At 40.7% G+C, this 23,096-nt stretch overlaps 1 protein-coding gene across 3 annotated transcripts in view; it reads right to left on the bottom strand.

Annotated features, from left to right (window-relative positions):
- SLC2A9 (solute carrier family 2 member 9) overlaps positions 1–23,096 on the bottom strand; it is a 313,753-nt gene that overhangs the window by 23,614 nt on the left and 267,043 nt on the right. For 2 of the 3 annotated variants that reach the window (XM_036763747.1, XM_036763745.1), the window contains one exon: positions 17,170–17,297. In XM_036763747.1, the coding sequence (XP_036619642.1) occupies positions 17,170–17,297 (128 nt within the window). Of the gene's footprint in view, positions 1–14,068; positions 14,125–17,169; positions 17,298–23,096 lie in introns of those variants that run through there. The other variant, XM_036763748.1, reaches the window with a different exon arrangement.

Raw genomic sequence — 23,096 nt, 5'->3', positions numbered from 1 at the left:
ATGATTCTCTAGACACAGCCTTCTAGTGTTCTAGGCAGCCCTTAAAGACTGGAAGGGCGGATAAAGTGCCAACTTCCATTGGTAGAGGAAGCTTCCTCATTTAGGAGTTCCCTGGATCAATGAAAGAAAATGTCCATTCTTTATCCCTTTCACATCTAGGATATGGTGTAACTGGTCCTCCTGCCTCTTACCATCTAATCTGGAAGCTTATGCATCCTGAATTATCATTCTAAAGCACAGATCTGATTGAGTTATGTCCCTTCTCCAAAGCCTTCAGTACCTCAAGTTTCAGACCACCACAACCTGTCTTCCATTTGTCTTTTTCAGCCTTTTCTAATACTATTCTTTATCCACTATACTTTATCCTAATGGAACACCCTCCATTCCTAGGCTTGGTCTGATACCTCTTGCCTTGGTCTTTGCTCACCTCTGAAGACAGCTCCTCTCCCATTTCTTCCTGTTGACATACTTTAAGGCCTAGTACAGGTGACATTTTCTCTGTGAAGCCTTCTCTGACCATCTCCTCATCAAGTAGGATGTGATCCAAAGGGATGCAGTCTCTCAAGAAAGGTAACTTCCTCCTTAAATACTCCACAATCCTTTGTACACACACAACGTACTAAGAAATATTGGATTAGTCTTGTTTCTTCTTCTTGACCAAACTATAAGCAGTAAGGACTATGTTTTATACATGCCTGTAGTCCACCAACACCTTATACAATGTTCTGCATGTAGCAGGTGCTTAATAAATGTTTGCTGAATAAATAAATGAATGAATCTTGACTTATGCCGTTTTCTTTCTCATGTGTGTATATTGTGCTTCCACTGTAGACTTTAAGCTCTCTGAGGGCAGGGACTATATATTATACTGATTTCTACTATCCAAATCCCCTAAACACCCAGCAATGGACTTAGCATACAGTAGAAATTAAATAAATGCTTCACTAAATTGTCAGTAAACATTTATCAAGCACATACATCTTGTAGAACATCGTTAGGAACAAATAAAAAATTTTTGATAGTTTCTGTACTTGTGGAGCTCATGGGAATAGGAGACAAACATAAAAAACCCTCTAATACACAGTCATATGTGATGAGTTTATATTAGGTACAAGGGCTATGTGACATTTTGTTGATTAATTAGTACTCTAGAATCATAAATTGTATTTTGAATTAGAAATTAGTTTGAGGAACATTTCAGTCCAAATGTTGTCATTATTTGATGGTGGTATTAAATTGGTAATACATACTTGATGTCAGTGAGGTCAGGATCATGACTTGTAGGAGAAAATACTTCTCTGCTAGGCTATGCAGTTTGGTGGCTTAATAAGTCTGTCAGAAGGGATAGGATGGAAAATGCAAACATGACATCTTCCCAGACTCTACAGATCACAGAGGTAGCAGGAAAAGGTTATACCAGTAGCAAGCCCTCTGGTGATCAGAGCTTACTCTTTTTTTTAACATAGCTTATTTCTAAAGATATCCCTGGCCAAAATGACTCTCTGTCAATTGGTAATTCCAGCTCTAAAAATGGAATTAATAAGATTTTTGTTCATTTTCTTAAGGTTTGGCTTTGGCATGTAACATTTTACAAAATGCCAAGATGAAGACACCTCACCCATCTTTCCAAAAGAGCATTTATCCATGTCCTTCCTGGTCTTGTTTAAGATTGATGTCAGGGTTTTCCACTGTGGGACATGGTGGTCAGAAAAGCGGCATTAAAAGAGTTAAGTTGTCCAGGATGAGAGGGTCACAGTTCTGCTCTTTTCTTCCCTGGTCACACCATATTGAGAGGATTGTTTCCTTTTCTAGGCAACACATTTTCAGAAGGACATTAGCACACTAGAGTGCCTTCACAAGGGGGTGATGAGGATGGTGGAAGGGCTGAAGACCATGTCATATAAGGGTTGGTTGTAGGAACTGGGGATGTTTAGCATGGAGAAGAGAAGCCTCAAGGGCCTATGACCGTTGTCTTTATCTATTCAAAGTACTATCCTGTACAAGAAGGATCAGATTTACTCTGCTTGATCTCAGAGCAAACTAGGAGCAACGAATAAAGGTTGATGGGAGGCAGGTGTCAATATAAGGGAAAACTTCTTGAGAATTTTGCTAATAGAGTCAATGAAGAACCGAATGGGCTGCTTTGGGAAGTAATGGATTTCAAGCCACGTCAAGAAGCAATTATTAAGAGGTCACTATTTGCTGGGCTTTGTGCTAAGTGCTAGAGATACAAAGAAAGGCAAAAACTGTCCCTCTTCTCAAGGAACTCACATTCTATTTGGGGAGATGACATGCACAGAACTATGCACATACATGATATATGCAGGGTAAATGGGAGGTAATCCAGCAGTGGGGTCAGTGGTAAGTCATCAGCAAGCAAAGGCTTCTCGCAGAAGGTGGGATTTGAGCTGAGCCTTGAAGGAAGCCAGGAGGCAGAGATGAAGAGGGAGAGCATTCCAGGCATGGAGGGCAGCCCATGAAAAGGCAGTGGAGATGGAGTGTATTAGGAATAGCAGGAAGACCAGTTTTGCTGGATCTTAGAATACATAGAGAAGAGTTAAGGATGAGAAGACTAGAAAGGTAGGAAGACACCAGGTTGTGAGGGCTTTAAGAGCCAAACAGAGGATTTTATATTTGATCCTGGGGGTGTTAGGGAGTTCCATCCCTGGAGGTTTTAAGCCAGTTCTTGGGGTGTTATAGAAGAAATATTTGTTCAGTTACAGGTTGTAGTGGAGGAATTCTGAGACTTCCTCAGAACCTGAGATTCTCTGATTCATAAAGACATCTTAAAATGTGAAAGGAGTCAGAAAACCTTAAATAGTCTGACTATGAAATTCAAATGAATTAATGTATTGTAAGGCATCATGCAAACTTCAAAATACAATATAAATGTTCCCAGGACTTATCATAGTGCCTAGCACATAGTAGGTGCTTTATAAATGTTTATTGGCTATTGACTATTATTCAGGGGACAGAAAAAAATCCAATTTGGCTCTCAAGTGTAGAGAGAACAGAGGCTAATTATATGAGATAGCATTGGAAAGATTGAGTCGCACTAGAATAAGGAGGGCCAAGGTTATAGTAGCTACTCTGACTGGCTTTCAGGATCATCATGAAGATGGAATGAGATCATATTTAGAACCATTAAGCACTATATAAAATGTCAGTTAATATGATGATTACTATCTTGTTTCTTTTAAAACTCCAATCTAGATTTGCTTTGAAAATGACATTAATAATGACCTTTTCCACAGAAGTCTTTGGGCATTATAACAAGTTATGGTAAATCAATATGGCATCAAGATATCTAACTCTGGTTGGTTGGGTAATGTTGGTGTTGAAAATTATGACCATGTGCTTAGAAATGGATCAGTGTTCCTAGCTTATTCAAGCATAATGGCATCACAGACTGGCTATTCCCTGAAGAGATGTAACTTGAATAGAATTCAGCAGCCCAACCCGCAGTTTCACAGAGAACAAGTCTGAACAGACTGGGGTTGGAAAAATTCATTTGTTTATTGGTCCTTGTGGTGATACCTGAATAGGTCATTTCATCCATTTCTTAGCAAGGTCAGAAACAAAGGCCTATGGGAGGCAGGGGTGGCGGTGGGGATGGGAAGAATGATGGGAGATGAAGAGAAGTCTCAATTGCTGGACATGGTAATATTGGCTCCATCTCAGAACCCATAACAAGAGCAAGAGAAAGGCACTATTTAACCAACTCCATGTCATTCAAGCTGACTAGGTTACATATAAATCTTGGTTAGTGGGCCATGGGATGGATGTGCTATTGAAATCACAGTCATGAAGTTATAGAGTCTTAGGGCTAAAGTGAAGACCCTGAAGTATGGAAATTTAGAAAACCCAGAAGAAACTTCAGATTATAGACCACAGACTATCAGAGCTATCAGGGACCTAGGACATCATTTTGTTCAACTACCCCACTTTAGAGAAGAGAACAAGGCCCAGACAGCTTAAATAACCTGTCCAAAGTCATACAACTGTCATTATTCAAATGCCGTTCTCTTTTCCCCTCTGACTGCTCTCCTAATTCTCCTCTAGATACTGTGGTCTGAAGATGCTCACCCATTTCACTCTGCTCTCTGAATGCCTACTTCACAGGAAACAAATCTGCTTTCACTTTAAATCTTTTCCCCCTACTTCTTCCATCTTCTGACTCACTGAGACCTGGCTCCCTCCAGATGACACAGCCTCCTTAGTCATATTTTCCAAATCTGGTTTCACTTATTCCCCCTGACTGACCTGTCAAGGCACAGAGAGTCCTCTTTGCTATTTCTAGATTCTCCCCCTACCACCATCACTCAGGAACTTCTCCTTCTCTGAGGCTCACTCAATCTATATCTACCACCCAATCTCAATCTACCACCCAGTCTCAATCTACCACCCAATCAAAATCCTGGAGCTATTGTATACAGGCTTCCAGGATGCTCACCTTCTTTCCTCAATGAGTTCAGTGCCTGGCTCACAGTCTTTCTCTCATTCCCAACCCTTGCCCTCATGATAGGAAATTTCAAAATATGCATTGAGAGTCCCTAAAATACCCTAACCTTCCAATTCCTCAACTTCTCCCCTACACGCAGAGATGGTCATCTCCTCTTCTAACAAATGGTCTACTTCCATGTTCATGAGCTCTGAAATTCCCTTATCTGATCACAAGCCACTGTCATTCTACCTCTCCCTCTGCTTTGCAACCCCAACCCTGATCTTTATCCTCAATGTGACTTCCGAATTCTCTTCCAATTTTCTCTGGGGAGGAGAATGGGGAGGAATGGAAAATATGGGTGGAGGATGAGAAAGGATAAGGATTGGAGATGTGGATATGAATGTAGATGAGCATGGGGATGGATAGAAGGATGGATGTGTGACCCTGGGAAAGTCACTTAACCTCTTTAATCATCAGTTTTATTATGTAAATGTTAATTTAAAAAAATTTTGTGTGACCCTGGGAAAGACACTTAACTTCTTTGATCATCAGTTTTCTTATCTGTAAAATGGAGATCATAATAACACCTACTTCCCAGGGTTGTCGTGAGATTATATATATAAAGTGCTTTGAAAACCTTAAAGTGACACCTAAATGCCAACTATTATTACTCTGGGGGCAGCTAGGTAACACAGTAGATAAAGTGCTGGGCCCAGAGTCAGGAAGACCTGAGTTCAAACCTGGTGTCAGATACTTATTAGCTGTACGACCCTGGGCAAGTCACTTAACCCTGGTTGACTCAGTTCCTCATCTATAAAATGAGCTGGAGAAGGAAATGGCAAACCGCTCTAGGATCCTTGCCAAGAAAACCCCAAACGAGGTCATGAAGAATTAGACACAACTGAAAAACGACTCAATAAGAACATTATCACTTTTATAATAAAGTACTTCAATTGAACAGCGGATATTGCAAGAAAGTAGTTTCTTTATCATACAACTGGGTCAAGATTTTCTATTACTTTGACCAAAGTTAGGTGGGCCAGGTAGGAGAGGCTATTCTACCTTCTTTGTGTTGGTGACAGTGGCATAGAAGGGCTACGTGTATGTGTGCATATGAACAAAGCAGGTGGTATAACGGACTTTTCTCTCCTCTCCTCTGAAGTCGCTGCCCAGCTCCAGCAAGGTAGGTGGCTCCAAAGCTAAGGTCCTAAGGTGATAGGACATGGGCATCATCAGGCCCTAGGGGAGGCTCAGCACCATGTTAGTGCTTCAATCAATACATCAGTGGATTCAACAGCAAGGATTCATTAAGTATCTGGAACAAGGCCAGCACTCTGCTGGGAGCCACGGGCAACCCTCCTCTGCGTTAGCAGAAGTAATTCATCAAGCTGAGGGAGGTGACCCAGCATCCCAAAGGGCTGCGGTGGTAGTCAGGAGTCGAGGAAAGAACAAGGCCCAAAGCTTCTGAGCTCAGCAAGCCTTGATCTTTGATCTCATCCTGTGAATCCTAACGTTGTTACCCAGCCCAATTTTAGCTTCAGCTCTTCTCAGCTGTCACATGTTGACTCAGAAAAGACACTGCCTACAAGCCTGACCTCTCTGAGGCTCAGTTCCTTGTCCCTGAAAAACATCTTGCACACTTCCTCCCTTAAACTATATCCTGTTACATTCAATCACCCTAACTTCATTAAAATATTGACTCCTAAAGAGCCTATATTACAGGATCATGGATTGAGAGCTTGAAGGGACTTTAGAGTTCAATTAGTCTACCCCACTCATTTTACACATGAAAAAATCGAGGCCAGAGGGGTAGCACCTGTCCAAGATACACAGGTAGTAAATGCCAGAACTGACATTTGAACCCAGGTCTTCTGATTGTAGATTCATTGTTCCTTCCAGTGACCCACAAGGCCTCTCTGCTATTTTCAGGCATTCCAGGGGCCTCTCTGCTGCTTAACCAGAAGTCATCTTTCCTTCATATGAACATTCAGGACACTTCCCTTGGAACTCTTAGGCACTTAGTAATAACCTAAAAGAATGTGATATTTATATGCATGTTTCATTGATATAGTTTGCATTTTTGAAGTAAGAAACAAAAGGCTGGAATGCTTGTCAATTCTCTTTCCTACTTCTCTTGAAGAAACTGGGGAAAATAAAGCAGATTGATCCCAATATCTAAGCAAATGATGGGTGAGTCTGGCTATCTTCCCATGATTCCAGGCTGCCTTTCATATACAGTGTTCCCAAATTCTTAGTACAGTTTTAAGCTTCAATGGTTGAGGTGTCAAACACATATCCAGGGGCTACAGGCCACACAACTCCCAAATGAGGACTGGACCATCTTAAAATGGAATCGGGAAATATTTAACAAAATAAAAATATGATATAACATAATGTTGAGATGTGGTTTTCTAAATCAACATGTGGTCCACAGGGAACCTTATGTCTGGATTTGTGGTCCTCGCCTGTTTCTATCCAAATGGGATACTTTTGGGACATCTTATATGTGAAACCACATTGATGTAGTTACTATATTACACACACACACACACACACATACACACACACACACACACACACACACACACACACAATCAAAAAGCGCTATCTCATTTGAGCCTCAAAGCCAGCTTGTGAGCTAGGTAGGACAAGTTCTATCATCCCAGATGAGGAAACGAAGGTCAGCTGGGGATGGAGCTCTCTGCACTCACACAGCTACCAGTGAGTAATGGCTTTGGGGCTCAAACCCATTTTGATTCTGACTTGAAATTCAGTACAAGTGTTTAATTGATTGCGTCTGGATTTGCTAAGTGATTAAGTGTGTATCCTAACACAGCTGCCTTTGGCTGATAATCATGTAAACACACTCATTGGGGTGGCTTTGAAAAAGGCTGAAAGAACAAATGGCTTCTGGTGGGAGCAAGGTCATCAGTTCCTGAAGCATCCCCTGCCTTTTTTCTGTTTTGCATGAAATAATTTTAATCTAATTTCTACTCTATAATGTAAATAGCCTGGCTTACATAGTAAGATCCCTTTGTGGGGATCCAATTCAAAGCTTAATTCTTTTCTGGAATAAAAGTTTGAGTAGTTTCTAATGGTTCAAAAAAAAAGCCAGACACTGGTTTATAATCACTTCGATTTCTCACCTATATTCTGCATCTCATGGGGACCTCAACAAAAAGCAATTACAAAGTATTGGATAACACAGCCCAGCAGTGTGCACATATGAGTCCCATCCTCATCCCTCCACCTGGATAACATCGGTCCCCCTTACTTTTTCTAGTTGTCATTTCCAAGGGAATCAAGGTAAATATAGTTCCAAGGGAGAGGTCAGACTCTGGAGTCAGAAGGTCTGGGTTCAAGGCCAGGCCTGATACCTACTGCCTGTGTGATAGTGGATAAGTTACTACATCTCCCTGGGCCTTACTTTCCTCATCTGGGAAAGGGAGGGGGCTGGTTCAAATGAGGTTCCCTCCAGCTCTAGATCCATGATCCTTTGTTGTGGTAGTAAGACCTTTGGATTGAAAGCCAGGATACCTGGATTCTGGTTCTGGCTCCCACAGATATCCCCCATGGTCTGGTCAAGGCCAAGTCAGTGGAGCCCATTTTCTTCATCTATAAAGCGAAAGGATTCCATCCTGCTTTCATTCAGTGAAAAGCAATTTGAGATCAATATAGAGCACAGGTAAGAAAACCTAGACATGGAATCTGACTCTTCCATTTTCTATGATTTTGGTCAAGAACACTGACTTCTCTGGGCCTCGGTTTGTCTCACCTTCTGAATGGGGATAATAATGCTAGCTTTAAATCTTTGCATCTATTTGCTACTTGATAGCACTATGATGTGGCTTATTAGTCTTTATAGAGTCCTGGTGATGTGAACTCAACAAGCATTTATCAAGCCCTCTCTGTGTGCCAGGAACTCTGCTAAGTGCTGGCATCGTCAGACTCCCCTTTTGTCTGTCCCAGCTTGGAGAGCATAGAGAAGAGGCCCTCTCTCCCTTGCAATTTGCTAGAAGAAGCCCTATTTCCAGGGGAAGATTTATAAGCCGTAGGACAGTGGAAAAATCTGTGGACATAAACTGAGCCCAGGAGCCAGGAAATAGGGTCAAAAATAGACGTCCTGGACCGTCTACCCTATGGATATTGAACAAGAGCAATCCTTCTGATTCCGGCTACTAAGCGGTTATCAACCCTGTCACTCATAAAGAGGGCTCTGCAATCTTTTTTTTTCCATTTCATTAGGCATTCCTAAAGGGGAGCTTTCCAGCAAGGCTGGCATTATGGTTATGTCACAGACGGTGGAAGCATGGGGGGTGGGGCGGGTCAAGACTAAGAGACTCATTGAAGGTCGTGTGATGAGGCATTTCCCCGAGCAGTCAAGTTACCATCCTGTTCCTCAGTGAGTCATACTATATTACTTACTTTCCCAGGACCATTACTGAAATGCCAGTTGCAGTAAATGGAGATGTCACATCATCCTGATGGCTTTCGGAGAGCTAATCCGTGGCTTAGCCCACGATCCTCCCGAACTCACATTTATTTTTTTTTCCTTCAGATAATTGAGACACCTGAGTATCTCCTATCACATCTTTCTCCAGGAAATTTTGCAAAGTGACTATGAAGAGGGTGGCAAGTGACATCCTCTCCCCCAACAGACTCCCCGCTCTTGACGAGTCTTGGAGGAAACAGACGAGCTTTGCTCATCGAGACATTCTAAAAACGGATATGAGACATAGCGCATTCCAGGCTTAATTTGGATCTCAACAAAGTTATCCTGAATGTTTATTCTCTAAGAGCCAGGTCTGATTCTTGGAGTGTGGCTCCAAGACTATCTAAGCTTCTTTTTGAGGTTAATTCAATTTATAAAAAGAAAAACTCAAAACATCGAGTTGTCAAGGGTCTACTATTCTTGAGTCTCCGTGGTGTGAATCCTCTCTACAATACCCCAGAGATATACTGTCCAGACTCTGCTTACGTGCCTCTGGTGATAGGCAACTCACTCCCTGACAGAGCACCAAAGGCGTTTGTATTACAGATTGGAAATGGATTGTCTAGAAAAGAAATTGGAAAAAAAGTACTCTGAGTCATCACATTTTCATATGTTTATGCTGTTCTAATTTGAGTTTAGAAACCTGAATGAAATGTCCACATATGTCCATGTTCTCTCTCCTTTCCTTTCTTTCTTCTTAGGATGGCAAGCTTCTTGAGGACAGGGGATGCTTCATTCCTTTTTTTTAAAATTCCCAGCATCTATCATATCGCTTGGTATATAGTAGGAGTATAATAAATGCTTGTCAACTATAGATTGATTAACATTCATAGACTCATTGACAGAGAGATTTGAAAAACTAGTGCCATGGTTACCATGGAAACCAACCAGCATTGGTTCGCCAATTAGAGACCCTGTGTTCAGATCCTAGGTCTGTCATTTGCCAGCTGTGTGACCTCAGGCAAGTCACTTGAACTCTGTGCTTCTGGTTCTTCCAATATAAAATGAAGGGTTAAGTCAAGATTGACTCCAAGGAACCGGAGAGTCTTAAATCTATGATCTTGTGAATTAATCCTCCCAGACACCTGCTGAATACTGGTAAATGTCTAAACCAGTCAATAAAGGTGCTTTTTTTCTTGTTGAAACAAGATCTCCAGATACTGGATAATTCCAATTAGTAGCCCTTTTCCAGAGGCATTCATCTGGACTATCCAAAAGTTCCAATTTTCGATTCGAGTCTTTCTGACCCCAGGCCCCCTACTGTCTCCACTGAGCCACCTAGTGGCCCTAACAAAATTCTTCAGCTTCAAATTAAATCCATTAGCCTTCCATAGATAGGCTGCCTGGCCTCTCTCTATTGGATAGTGCAACTGACCTGGAATCAGGAGCTCTAGATTCTAATCCTGCCTCAAATATTTAGTAGGTGCTCAATCGCTGAGCCTCCGCATCATCACCTGTAGAATAGGGACAGTAATGCTTGCAGTGGAGTTTTATTGAGGAAGATACTACTGAGTAGTCAGTCAGTCAGACAACAAGCATTTATGAAGCATGTGCTGTGGGCCAGACACTGTGCTAAGGCTGCAAAGAAAAGCAAAGGACAGCTCCTGCCTTCAAGGCATACATATTCTAATGAAGAAGACAAGATGTAAATAACTTGGTACATATAAGCTATATCCAGACTAAATATATGGTAATCTGAAAGAGGGGGGCAGCTAGGTGGCTCAGTGGGTAAAGTGATGGGCCTGGAGCTGGGAAGACCTGAGTTCAAATTTGACCTTGAACAGGCACTAGCTGTGTGACTCTGGGCAAATCACTTCACCCTGTTTGTCTCAGTTTCCTCATCTGTAAAATGAGCTGGAGAAGGAAATGGAAAACTATTGCAGTATATTTGTCAAGAAAACCCCAATGGGATCACAAAGAGTCAGACAGTCAGAACAACCACAAATCTGAAAGAAGAGGCATTAGCAGCTGGGCTGGGGAGGGGGGATGGCTTCCCGCAGAAGGTGGGCTTTGGACTGAGTCTTGAAGGAAGTCAGGGAGACTTAAGGCTTGGAGGTGAAGGGGTAATGCATTCTGGGAATGGGGGATGGCCTGCACAAACTCACAGAGGTGGGAGAGGTTGCTACAAGAAGATCAATGTAGCAGGCTCTTAGGGCTTGCAGGAGCATAAGAAGATGGGAAAGATAGAAAGGGGCCAAGTTATAAAACCTACAAGCGTGAAATCTACAAGCATTAGATTTTCTTAAATAAAAAGCACAGTGCTTCAACCTTCTTTATAAACTCAAGGAAATCAGCCAGGTTCCTGTTTGCTTTCCATTCTTTAGGCATAATAATTCCAAGTCTTTTCATTATTCTTCAGAAGATGTTGTTTCCTTCCCTATGATCCTTTATGTTCATCTTTCCTGGCAACTCTCCACATTCTCTATCTCACCTCCTTCCTCCTCTCAGTAGCTTTGCAGCATGCTACCATTTTAGTTACCATTTATAGAAGAAGAAACTTTGACTGTATTTGATTATTATTAATTTGATTAATTATACTGAGTCTTTAGGTTTCTGCTTCTGCCATTTCTCTTGCATCTGATCCTTTTTACGTACTTTGACTGGTAGCAGACTAGCTCAGGTCCTTCTTGTCTTCTTAACTAAACTATCACAATAGCATCATAGAGCCTCAGAGCCAGAAGGGACTTCAGTGGTCTCTTTGTGCAACCTATATTTGAACAGGATTCCTCTCTACAATGGAAACCTAGATGGCGCAATGCAGAGACCACTATGCCTAGAAATGGGAAGACATTTTCCTGAGCTCAAATCCGACCACTTCTTAGCTGTGTGACCCTGGGCAAGTCACTTAACCCTGTTTGCTTCAGTTCCTCATCTCTAAAAAGAACTCAAGAAGAAAATGGCAAGCCACTCCGGTATCTCTGCCAAGAAAATCCCAAATGGGGTAGCTGAGTCAGACATGACTCACCACCCTCTACAACAGCCCTGACAAAGAGTGACCCACCCTCTGCTCATGGACCTTCAAAGAAACAGGACTTAAAGTACTTTCCCATTTCCCAAAGGTAACCCATTTTGGAAAGCCTTAGCAGTAAGAATTTTTTTGGTTTTTTTTTTTGGCATATTACACTAAAATCGCTCTCTGCAACTTCCAACTGTTGATCCGAATTCTCCACCCCCTCTCATTCCCCTGCAGCTATGTAGAACTAGTCCAGTCTGTCTTCCACATGACTGCCTCCTAAATACTAGAAGACAAATATCAGGTCTTCTTCCCAAGCCAAGTTTTCTCCTTCCAAGGCTAAACATCCTGTGTTTCTTCAACTAAATGTGGAGTGGAGTGTCTTTTAGCACATTTATGTTGCCATCCATGACTGGACGTGCTCCAAAATGGCCAATGTTCTTTCAAAACAGGACATTCCAGATACAAGCATATCTTGTTTTATTGTGCTGTGCTTTGTTGTGCTTCACAGATATTGTAGGGTTGGTTTTTGTTTTATTTTTTTGTAACAGACTGAACAAACTGTGGCAATCCTGCATCGAGCAAGTCTATTGGTGCCATTTTTCCAACAGCATGTGCTCATATCATGTCTCTGTGTCACATTTTAGTAATTCTTGCAACGTTTCAAACTTTTTCATTATTATTACATCCACTACTGTGATCTGTGATCAGTGATCTTTGATGTTACTATCACAATTATTTTGGGGCACCATGAACTGTAAGATGATGAACTTAATCGATAAATGTTGGGTGTGTGTTCTGACTGCTCCACCAACCAGTCATTCCCCGTCTCTCTCCCTCTCCTCTGGCCTCTCTATTCCTTGAAACACAATAATGTTGAAATTAGGCCAATTGATAACCCTACAATGGCCTCCAAGTGTTCAAGTGAAAGGAAGTGCCAATTCATTGTTGCCTTATTTTAAGAAATTGCCACTGCCACTCCAACCTTTGGCAACCACCACCCTGACCAGTCAGCAGCCATTAACACTAAGGCAAGACCCTCACCAGCAAAAATATTAGGACTTGCTTAAGGCTCAGATGATGGTGAAATGTTTTTAAATTAAGGTATGCACATTTGTTTTTTAGATATGATACTATTGCATACTTAATTAACTATAGTAGTATAAACAAGACTTTTATATGCAAAACAAAAAAAATCATTTGACTTGCTTTATTGTGATATTCACTTTATTAAGGCAGTCTGGAATTGAACTCACAGTATCTCTGAGGTATGCCTCTATCAGATCCATGATAGTGCAGGAGAATCATAATCTTCTTCCTTCTAGAGATTATACTGCTCATTATATGGTAGCTATTTTCAATATCATGTCACCTTGATTTAAACTGAGCTTCCTGCCTACTAAAACCCTCAGGTATTTCTTAATTTTCACTATTGTTTTGGCACATCTCTGCTATCCTATAGATATGTACAATTGAATTTTTGAATCTATGAATGGGACTTTACATTTATTCCTGATAAAGTTTTTCATACTAGATTTATCCCAGCCTTTTAGAGCAGAGATTCTTAACCTTTTTTTATGACAGAGATCTGTTTAGAAGTATAATGAAACTTATGGACCCCTTCTCAAAATGTTTTTATATGTACAAAATAAAATATATAGGATTTAAAAGAAAATCAATTATATTGAACTAATATCTATCTATCTATCTGTCTATCTATAAGTTCATGTACCCCTGTTAAGAACTTCTCTTCTAGAATCAGAAAATCCTGCCTCTGACCATCAGGAAATCTGTTGACTTTCCCTAATTTCATTTTTTTTTCATCTGCAAAATGGACATAATGATAGCAACTGTACCTACCAAAGCGGCTAGTTGTGACAATCAAATGAGTTCCTGTGTGGAAAGCATTTTGCCAACTTTTTAAAAAGTTATATGAATTCAAGCAATTATTATAATTTCTAGAATTTTGACAGATATTAGAGCTAATTAACCCCATAGCCAATAGTTTGGAGTATCTACCTCTTCCTCTCTTTGGAAAATCAGGATATTTGCTAATCTTGTTACCACCCATTTTTTTATTCAAAGATCAATGAAAACAAATGACAACCATCAGTTTATTTTTAAAGAATGCTGCAATATCATTTGTAAGAGTTTGGTGATTGGATGTCAAAGGACAGCTAGGTACCCTCTTTTCATCTCCTCATTTATCTTCGACCGATCACGTCAACCCTTTATCTTTAAAATGGAGATAAAAATAAATGAACTACCTACCTCCTTTGTAAAACTTAAATCACTATAGAAATGGGAGTATTATTAATACTATATTGGATTTCAATGACCTAATAACCATTTTTGGTTTTTACTTCCCAACTTGAACATCATTCTCCTTGAGAGTACAAACAGAAAAAAAATATCACTATTTCTGCTTTCTTTCTTTCTTTTCATTTTCCCATCTACCTCCAAGCAATGGTTCTACTTATAAATATGACATAGTTATAAATACACAGAAAGAAATGATGCAGGCAGAGGAAAAATCCATAAAAGGAAATCTAAGGAGAGACAAGATGTTCTGCTCATAGCTACTTATGATAATAGCTAACACTTCTGTAGCACTTTAAGATTTGACAAGTGCTTTATTAATATCACTTCCTTTGATTCTCACAACAACCCTGTGAGATTGTTGTCGATGTTCAGTTGTCTTAGTTGTGTTTGACTCTTTGTGACCCCAGTTGGGGGTTTTCTTGGCAAAGATGCTGGAGTGGTTTGCCATGTCTTTCTCCAGCTCATTTTACAGATGAAGAAACTAAGGCAAACAGGGCAAATGACATATCCAGTAGTATGTGTCTGAGACCAGATTTGGACTCAGGAACGTGAGTCTTCCTAAGAAACAGTTCTGGCACTCTATGCACTGTGCCACCTAGCTGCCCCACCCTGTGAGGTAGGTGCTATCATTATCTTCACTTTCAGATAAAGGAACTGAAGCATACAGAAGTTAAGCGACTTGCCCAGGGTCACACTGATGGTAGATATCTGAGGGAGCATTTGAACTCAAGTTTTTCTAACTCCAAATTGAGTGTTCTATCCACTATGCCCCACAACTGCCTGCTTCCTTTCCCTTTCCATCCATGTATCTGTCATTTTGGGAGAAAAGGAAAAGAAGATGTGACAGTAACTTGAGAATGATTTATACCGACTGAGAAGTGAGCAAACATCATTACTACCAGTGAAATAGAAACCATGGGGATAATTTTGCTTCATTACTCCCCTTGAATCGGTTACAGTTGTGTGTGTTTTCAAAAATATCATTTGTGACTGAGGTAGAGGTCTTTAAAATATGGTATGATTTAAGGTTATATTTTTTTTAATTGCCTGATAGACCAGTTTAATTCAGAAAATTTTAGATTGGGAAGCGACCACTATTTTGCGCAAAGGGGTCATTTTATAGATAAAAGGAAACTGAGACCAGAGAGATTAAACGACTTATCCAAAGTCACACAGCTGGTAGAGCTGGGCCTCAAATCCAGGTCTCCGGGACCGTTGTAGAGGACCCCATTGCCCTTTCAATATAATACATCTCATTGCCAAGCTTCTGGTGAAACATATTGCAAAGATGTTGTTAAAATCATAGAGGAACCATAGAATGTTAGAATGGAAGGAGACCTTAGCAGTCATTTAGAAATCTACCCCTGGCATTTAAGTGCCAGATGAGGAAACAAAAGACCTTCTCAGTCTGTCCTCATCTTAAAGACTGGTGCTGCTGCTATATTTAGCAACTGAAAAGTGTGGGGAAGAATGGATTGACATTCAATTTAATTCTTAGGGAACATTTGAAATCTCAGGCTATAGGTCTCCCTAAGCATTATGAATATTTTACTGACTCTTGTTAAGTTTGTACAAAATTTTCATGCCTGGAAGAGTCATTTAAAGTTTAAATTTGACCACAAAGACAATGTACCATTTTATGAATCCAGCTAAGAGAGTTTGTTTGACTCCAGAAAAATATTAAATGAAATTTGTGACTACCTGATGCCACATTCCAAGGCATGTTCCTAGATCATATTTGTGTCAGTGATAGGCCCATCTAAAGTGGCTAAAAGAAATTAATTTAAAAGCAGAGAATGTCAAAGCTGGTGGGGGCTTAAAACCTAAACTGTTAGAATTGGAATTCAATTTAATTCAGCTAACATTTATTAAGGGGCTGCCACCGACATGGCTGTCTGCAAACCACACTGCCTGCACTGTTGCCACTGTCTCCATTGTCCTCATTCCACTTCTACTGGAATTTTGGACTCTGCCTTGGGATGCTGGGTTATGATAAGGGAGCTTTCACTTCCTCTTGTCTGGAACCAGGCCTCCACATCACTGCTTGGCTAATTGCAAGCCATGCCATTGTTCTTTGTAGCTCTCCTTTATGTGTAGTCTCTGACCATTAGAATATATTCTCTTTGGGAAGGAAATATTTTGTTTTCTTGTATCTGCATTCCCAATGCTCAGCATACACCCATGGCATATGGTAAGCCTTAATTAATGCTTTATCAATCACTCAATCAGTAAGCTTATACTAAGCACTGATGATAAAAAATGACAATCCCTTTCCTCAAAGAGTTTATGATCCTTTTTTTGGAGGGGGAAGAGTATAGACATTCATATAACAATACAGGGTTGATATTCAGGTATGGAGCTGCAGAAAAATTGGAGGAGGGAGAGAATACTTTTATTTGGAAGGAACCTCAGCACAGGACAGAATATTAAGCGTTTGAAAGGGGCTTAATATAATTTGAACCTTTCATTTTATAGATAAGGAAACTGAGGCCCGGAGAGATAAAGTTACTTTCCACTATCAAAGCGGGGAGTGAAAAACAGAATCCCAAATCTGGAATATGAAAGAACCCCAGAGGCCATCTAACCTAACCCCGTCATTTTATAAATGAGGAAATCAAAGCCCAGGGAGGTTGTGACTTATTCAAGGTCCTATGAGTAACAATCATCAGAGGGGGGATTCAAACCCTGGACCTCTAATTCCAGAGCCAGTGCCCTTTCCACTATAACGTGCTAAGTAGAGATTTTCTCTCTGTATTTAACCGTAAGTACAAATCGCTCTCCTCTTGTCATGGGATGAGCAGTTTGGAAAGATCGATTACCTTTCTCCTAAACAAATTCATCTTTATATAGAAGGTCATCATTTCTCCTCTGGCTCTTAGCTCCTCATCCCTCTTTTTTAGAGTTGCAGAGATCCTTAGGAAAAAGTGGAAGGAAAATAGCTACCACCATAGAACATACCACAATGTATGGGAAAAGGAGCCCCACTGCAAAATTGGAGAGCCAGTTGACCGTCCCTGCAATCATGAAGGCAGCTGGCCGCTGAGACTGTTGGAAAAACTCTCCGGTCAAGATGAACGGGATTCCACCTGAAATGGACCAGTCAAGGTGCCGAATTAATAAAAGCCCACTCATTGCCATTCTTCCGGCAACAACATTCAAATGTCAGTCTTGGGCAAATATTCACGACATCACAGGATCCTCTTACAACAAGAACCAGATCTTCATGTTTGAGTGAAAAGGGAACACTCTGAATTCCTGCTTCCTTTAAATAACATTCACATCTTGGATGTTTAAACGGTGCCTTGGCACGTTCATCACAAATTTCATTTGCTGCCCAAACAAAAGTCCCAGTGCTCCCTGATGTAAGATGGATCTTGCGTAGGGTGTCACCAAATAAAGTAATAGATATTAAAAACTTGACTTAAGTTTGACTGTGAAAAAATGCATTTGGGAGCTTGGTTCAGTGGAATGAGGCCAGGATTGAGAGATAGGAGACTTGTCTACATGGCTTTAAACACCCCACAGAGAATCTACTGGGACAGTTCCTTGTCTGTAGAATTTAGGGGATCAGATTGTCTCTGAGGTGCCTATCAACTCTCACTTTCTGTTATCTTGTAGTAGGGTTCATGGCTTCTTGAATGACAATATGCTTTATTTGGCCTCTCAAGGGTCAGATTAAAGAAAATAACTGGATTTGGGATTTCTAGAAATACAGTCACAAGCTTTATTGTTATGGGATACAGCAAACAGGGAAACAAAGAAAATACACACACTATGGCAACATGAACACAGAGGTTTCTCCCCACTTAAAAGAGATTTGCCCCAGTCTGAGGGTGAAGGAGATGTGTGGGGGAAGAAACATACTCATAACTGGTAGGAGGGTCTAATGCTAACTAAGGCAGAAAGAGAATGGCTTTGTAAGCAGGCCAAGAGTTCATCCAGTCAAAAAGCTGCAGCCTCACCAGCCTAACAGAGAATTAACAATGGAAAAGTACAAACTGCCCATGTATTTCTGTAGGTGTTAGGACCACTTAGCCTAAGTGATTCCATATTGGAGTCTATCATTATAAACATGATACCCAACAATTACCATAACATCAAAATAGAAAGTTTACAATGATTGTACATCCAAAAAGGAAAATAAGATCATTGATTTGGAGATGGAAAGGTCATCCAGTCTAACCTCTTCATTTACAGATGAGAAAAGTAAGGCCCAGAGAAATGAAGTGACTTGCCAAAGGTGGTCAAATTGGTATGATGTGGGAGAGCTGGATTTGAACTCAAGCCCCAGATCTTACCCCGAATTCAGTGGTCTTCTTTGCCATACCATGCTATAACCCATGACAAAAGTTTTCCAAGAAAGCTCCAAAAAGGAGCCATGAGGAGTCAGGTATGACCGGAAATGACTAAACGACAAAAAAAAAAAAAAAAAAAAAGAAAGAAAGAAAAGAAAAGAAAAAGAAAAAAAGGGAAGAGGAAGAATGAAGAAGCAAGATTTGACCACATCTTATCAAAGAATATACTGTGTTATGGCTAGAGTGTCTTAACTCTAGCGGGCTATGAAGGTGCCCTGTAATGGAATTCCATGTGCTCAGAAACTGCCTACCTGCCACACTTCTGCCTTGTAACATATTTAGCTTGGAACGGATAATCTAAAGCCCAGATATTAAGATGTTCCTTTAAAGTGTCACATAAAAGTAAACTGAGTCAAGATTAGACAAATGAGTACTTGCACCCACAAAAACCATTCCATCATCCAATTTGAATTTATCAAACTTAAAACAATTCTCTGTCACTGATTCGTTTCAATCTTATCCAAGTTTTCATGACCCCATTTGGGGTTTTCTTGGCAAAGATAATTCAGTGGTTTGTCATTTCCTTCTTCAGCTCATTTACATACAGACAAGGAAACTGAGGCAAACACAGTTAAATGACTTGCCCAAGGTCACTCGACTAGTAAATGTCTGAGGCTGGTTGAACACAGGTCCTCCTGACTCCAGGGCCAGCACTCTATCTGCTGTACCACTAGCTGCCCAAGAAAACAGCCCTCTACTATGTTCTCATTTTTCAGATGAAGGAATTGAATCTCAAAGGAGTTACAACACTTTCTCATGGTTACAAAACTCTTAAGTGTTAGAAATGAGATTTGAACCAATGTTCTCCTGGATCCAAGAATCAGTTTCAGATTTGGAAAGCTCCTTGTAGGTACATTGGAAAGAGTATTTGAAAAGGAATCACCACATCTGGGTTCAAGTCCTCACTCTTCTATTAACTGTGTTTCCTGGGCTGATGGCCAGGTTGCTTATCTCTAGAATAAGGAGCTTAGGCTAAATAATCTTCAATTTTCCTTCCAACTCTTAGCCTTCTTTGAAGCCAGGCCAGGTAATCCAACCTTTCACCTCATACAGTAATCGCTCCCGGGATAGCGCTGATGTTTGGCTTCTGCTTGGATATTTTTAGTGACAAAAACTTGCTAATTTGTGAAACAGCCAGTTCTGTTGTTGGACAGCTCTAACGGCAAGGAAGTTCTCCTCTATGATTCAAAATCTGCCTCCTTGTAATGTTTACCCATTTTTCTAGTCCCAATCTTTAGAAAAACAAAGAACAAATCTATTCTTTTTCCATATAAGAGCTCTTCAAATATTCAAAGGACATATTTCTCTTTAGTCTTCCGCACACTGAACTGTACATAGTGACTTCAACTGATCTATAATTAGCATGAATTTATTAAGTACCTCTTATGTTCCAGGAACTATGGTAGGAATGCGATACTAAGAAAAAAAAATTAAATATTCCTTACTCTCAAAGTGTTGTTGTTCAGTTCTGTCAGACACTTAGTGATTCTGTTTGGGGTTTTCTTGGCAAAGATACTGGAAAGGTTTGCCATTCCTATCTCCAGCTCACTTTACAGATGAGGAAACTGAGGCAAAGAGGGTTAAGTGACATGCCCAGGGTCACACAGCCAATAAGTGTCTGAGGCCCGATTTGAACTCAGGTATTCCTGACTCCAGGCCCAGCACTCTACCCACTGCACCACCTAGCTGCTACTCTCAACGAGCTTGATTCTATATTCATACGAGAGAGCTTCAAGGCCCCTTGCCATCCTCATCTCCCTTTTTTGGACACACCCTGTCCCTCCTAAAATGGGACCCCAATACAGCAGAGGAGGTCTCATTAGGTTTTTGTAGTCTACATGGTGTATCTAATATGTCCCTTGTTCTGGACAGTAGGATAGGGCTGCAGTAGGTACCAGACCTAGGATTTCTTTGATGTGGAGAGCTCCTGGATGAGGATACTCCCACTACCAGCAAAGGATGGTACTTTTTCTGCAACTTTCAGTCTTTCATAAAAAAAGGAAAACTGCTTAGCACACTAAGAGACTGGGTGACCTGTCCCAGGACACACATCTGTGTGTCCTTATAGAGATCAGAGGTAGGACATGAACCCTGGTCATCCTGACTCCAAGGCCAGCTCCCTATCCACTATGCCTCGACTGCTTCTGGGTCCATTCTGGACATTATGTTTTTTTTTTAATGCAAATTAAAATGATACTAGCTTTAGTTTTCCCCTGAGGCTATATCAAGCTGTTGATGCGTACTGAGGCAGTTTAGTAAAACTCCCAAGATTTTTCCATGTGAGCTTCTTCTAAGCCAAAACTCCTCATATTGTGCTTGACATTGATTTTTTAAAAAATGTAAATATGCTTTCCATCTTCATGCCTTTCATCCGGCTGTTACTTGTGCCTAGAAAGTCCATGCTCTCCCTCTGTACCTGAATTTATTCCCAGCCATTAAGGCTCTACTCAGAGGTTACCTTCTTCACTGAGCACTCTAGAATATTCCTGGCACACTTTTCTCCAAGGCTACCCACTGTTAACAAGTATTTAATCCACTTGTATAATATATAATACTGTATAGGTTTGTATCTTTTTCTCCTTTTTCTTTCTCCTTATCCTTTTTCTCTTACTAACTGTAAGCTCTATTAATTCAGGGACTAGGCTTCTCTAAAATTTATTAACTAGCTTTATCAAAATGGGCTTTATTAAAAATTCATTTCAGATCCCCCCTTCTCCAGGAATCCTCTTTTATTTTGCTATCACCATATCCCCCATGACTGGTAATTCTCTCTACCACCTGCTCATTTCCCTGGTCTGGTTTCCAAAAACAGAAACCCAACATCTATACCCACACACAGCTCTCCACAAAACCAAAAAACAAGTTCTTTTCCATAAACCCAAGGTGGTTAAGTATTGTCCATTTTGTTCCATAAATTGTCTAAGGTAACCTATTAGGTGAGTTTGTCCTGAGAACTTCTGGAGATTGTAGAAATACTTTACACATGAAGACAGTGTGTTGGGGTGAGAAACACACACAAACACACTCAGCTAGAAGTCTGGAGACATGGATTATAATCCTGACTCTGCTATTAACTTGTTGGGCAAGTCACTACACTTGACCTATCTCCAGACTGGCATCTGTAAATGATGGTGGTATTGAATTAGGTAACCAGTAAGATCTTTTCTGGCTCTAGCATTCTGTGTTTTAAGGCCGATTCTACCTCTGGCAAATAGTTTTAAGAACCTTTCTCAGCCCTATAATTCTAAAATCCTATGAGCTCGGTTGTTCCTACTACTATATATGTGATAAAACTGACGTCACGAGAAGTCAAATGATTTCAGATGAAATCCCAGAGCCTTGCAATTTGTAATAGAAATTACATTGCTGGCTGCCCGTCCCTGTGTACATTAATTGATTCCTGAACCACTGTGGTGTCATTCACTGTATTAAACCAGATACTTAGAATGAGATAGTCAGAGTATCTTCTCTTTCTAGAGTCTGGTCCACTAAATCATTCTCCTGGTGCCAGAGAACAGCATTAGTGGATGGCCCCCAGGCAAATAGAAGGCTGCTTTTGACTGCCAGAGAAATAATCCCCCCATGAGATATGGGAGAGCCTCAGGAGGCTGCGTGATGCCAACAGGGAATCCACTATAGCATCTCACATTCAAATAGCAGCCTGAGGCAGGTATTATGTATTGAACTTCCCACTTGGCCAATTTAAAAAAAACTGTAGCACAGAAAAGTTTACATACCCTGGGTTTCAGAACAGAAAGAAACTTGGGGTTACCTAGTCCAGCCCCATATTTTTACAGATGAGGAAAGTGAGGCCCGAGGAGGTAAAAACAGTAACGGTTCTCATCCACATCAAGGGTTGCAAGATCTACAAAGGGTTTTTTGTACATTATGTCATTTGATCCTTACAGCAACCCTGTGAGGTTGGTGCTAGTATTCTTCCTGTTTTATAGGGGGAGGAGACAGACTCAAAGAAGTTAAGAGACTCCCTCGGGGTCATACAGCTAATAAGGGTCTGAGCAAGGATTTGAAAACAGATCTTCCTACCTACGAGTCTAGTGTTTCATTTGTTAAGCCTGGATGCTTTTGGAAAATAACTACAGCTAACCAGCTCCAGCTCAGTGGTAAGACTCTCATACACCTTCATGTCATTTGGTTTGGGAAATAGAAATAACCAGTGGTTAATAGGTGAAACTTTTAAGGTAAGTCTTAACAATAGGAGAAAAGAAAACAACATGTTTTCAGAGCAAAGGGATTTAAATGAATTTCAAGTCCTGGGAGATATTTTGAATAAAGCCACTAAGGCCAGTGGGCTCAGTTTGAGTCTTCTGCAAGGTGGCTGACATCCACTGAGCTTTCTGGTAGGGGGTCAGTGTGGCTTGCTGGCATTCGCTATCACTGCATACCACCCCCCTTCCTCTGAGAACAACAGGGTCCTCACTCCCTCCTCAGGGAGTAGCATGTGTGAGCCTTTGTATGGAAAAAGGAATCGCTTCTAGTTAGAAAGCAGGCTTTATTCAATCAGCAAGGGTT

This window comes from Trichosurus vulpecula, chromosome 6, assembly GCF_011100635.1.
Source record: "Trichosurus vulpecula isolate mTriVul1 chromosome 6, mTriVul1.pri, whole genome shotgun sequence".
NCBI classification, from domain to species: Eukaryota; Metazoa; Chordata; class Mammalia; order Diprotodontia; family Phalangeridae; genus Trichosurus; species Trichosurus vulpecula.
Note: the sequence above shows the minus strand (reverse complement) of the source record. Positions and strands in the feature narration are given on the sequence as shown.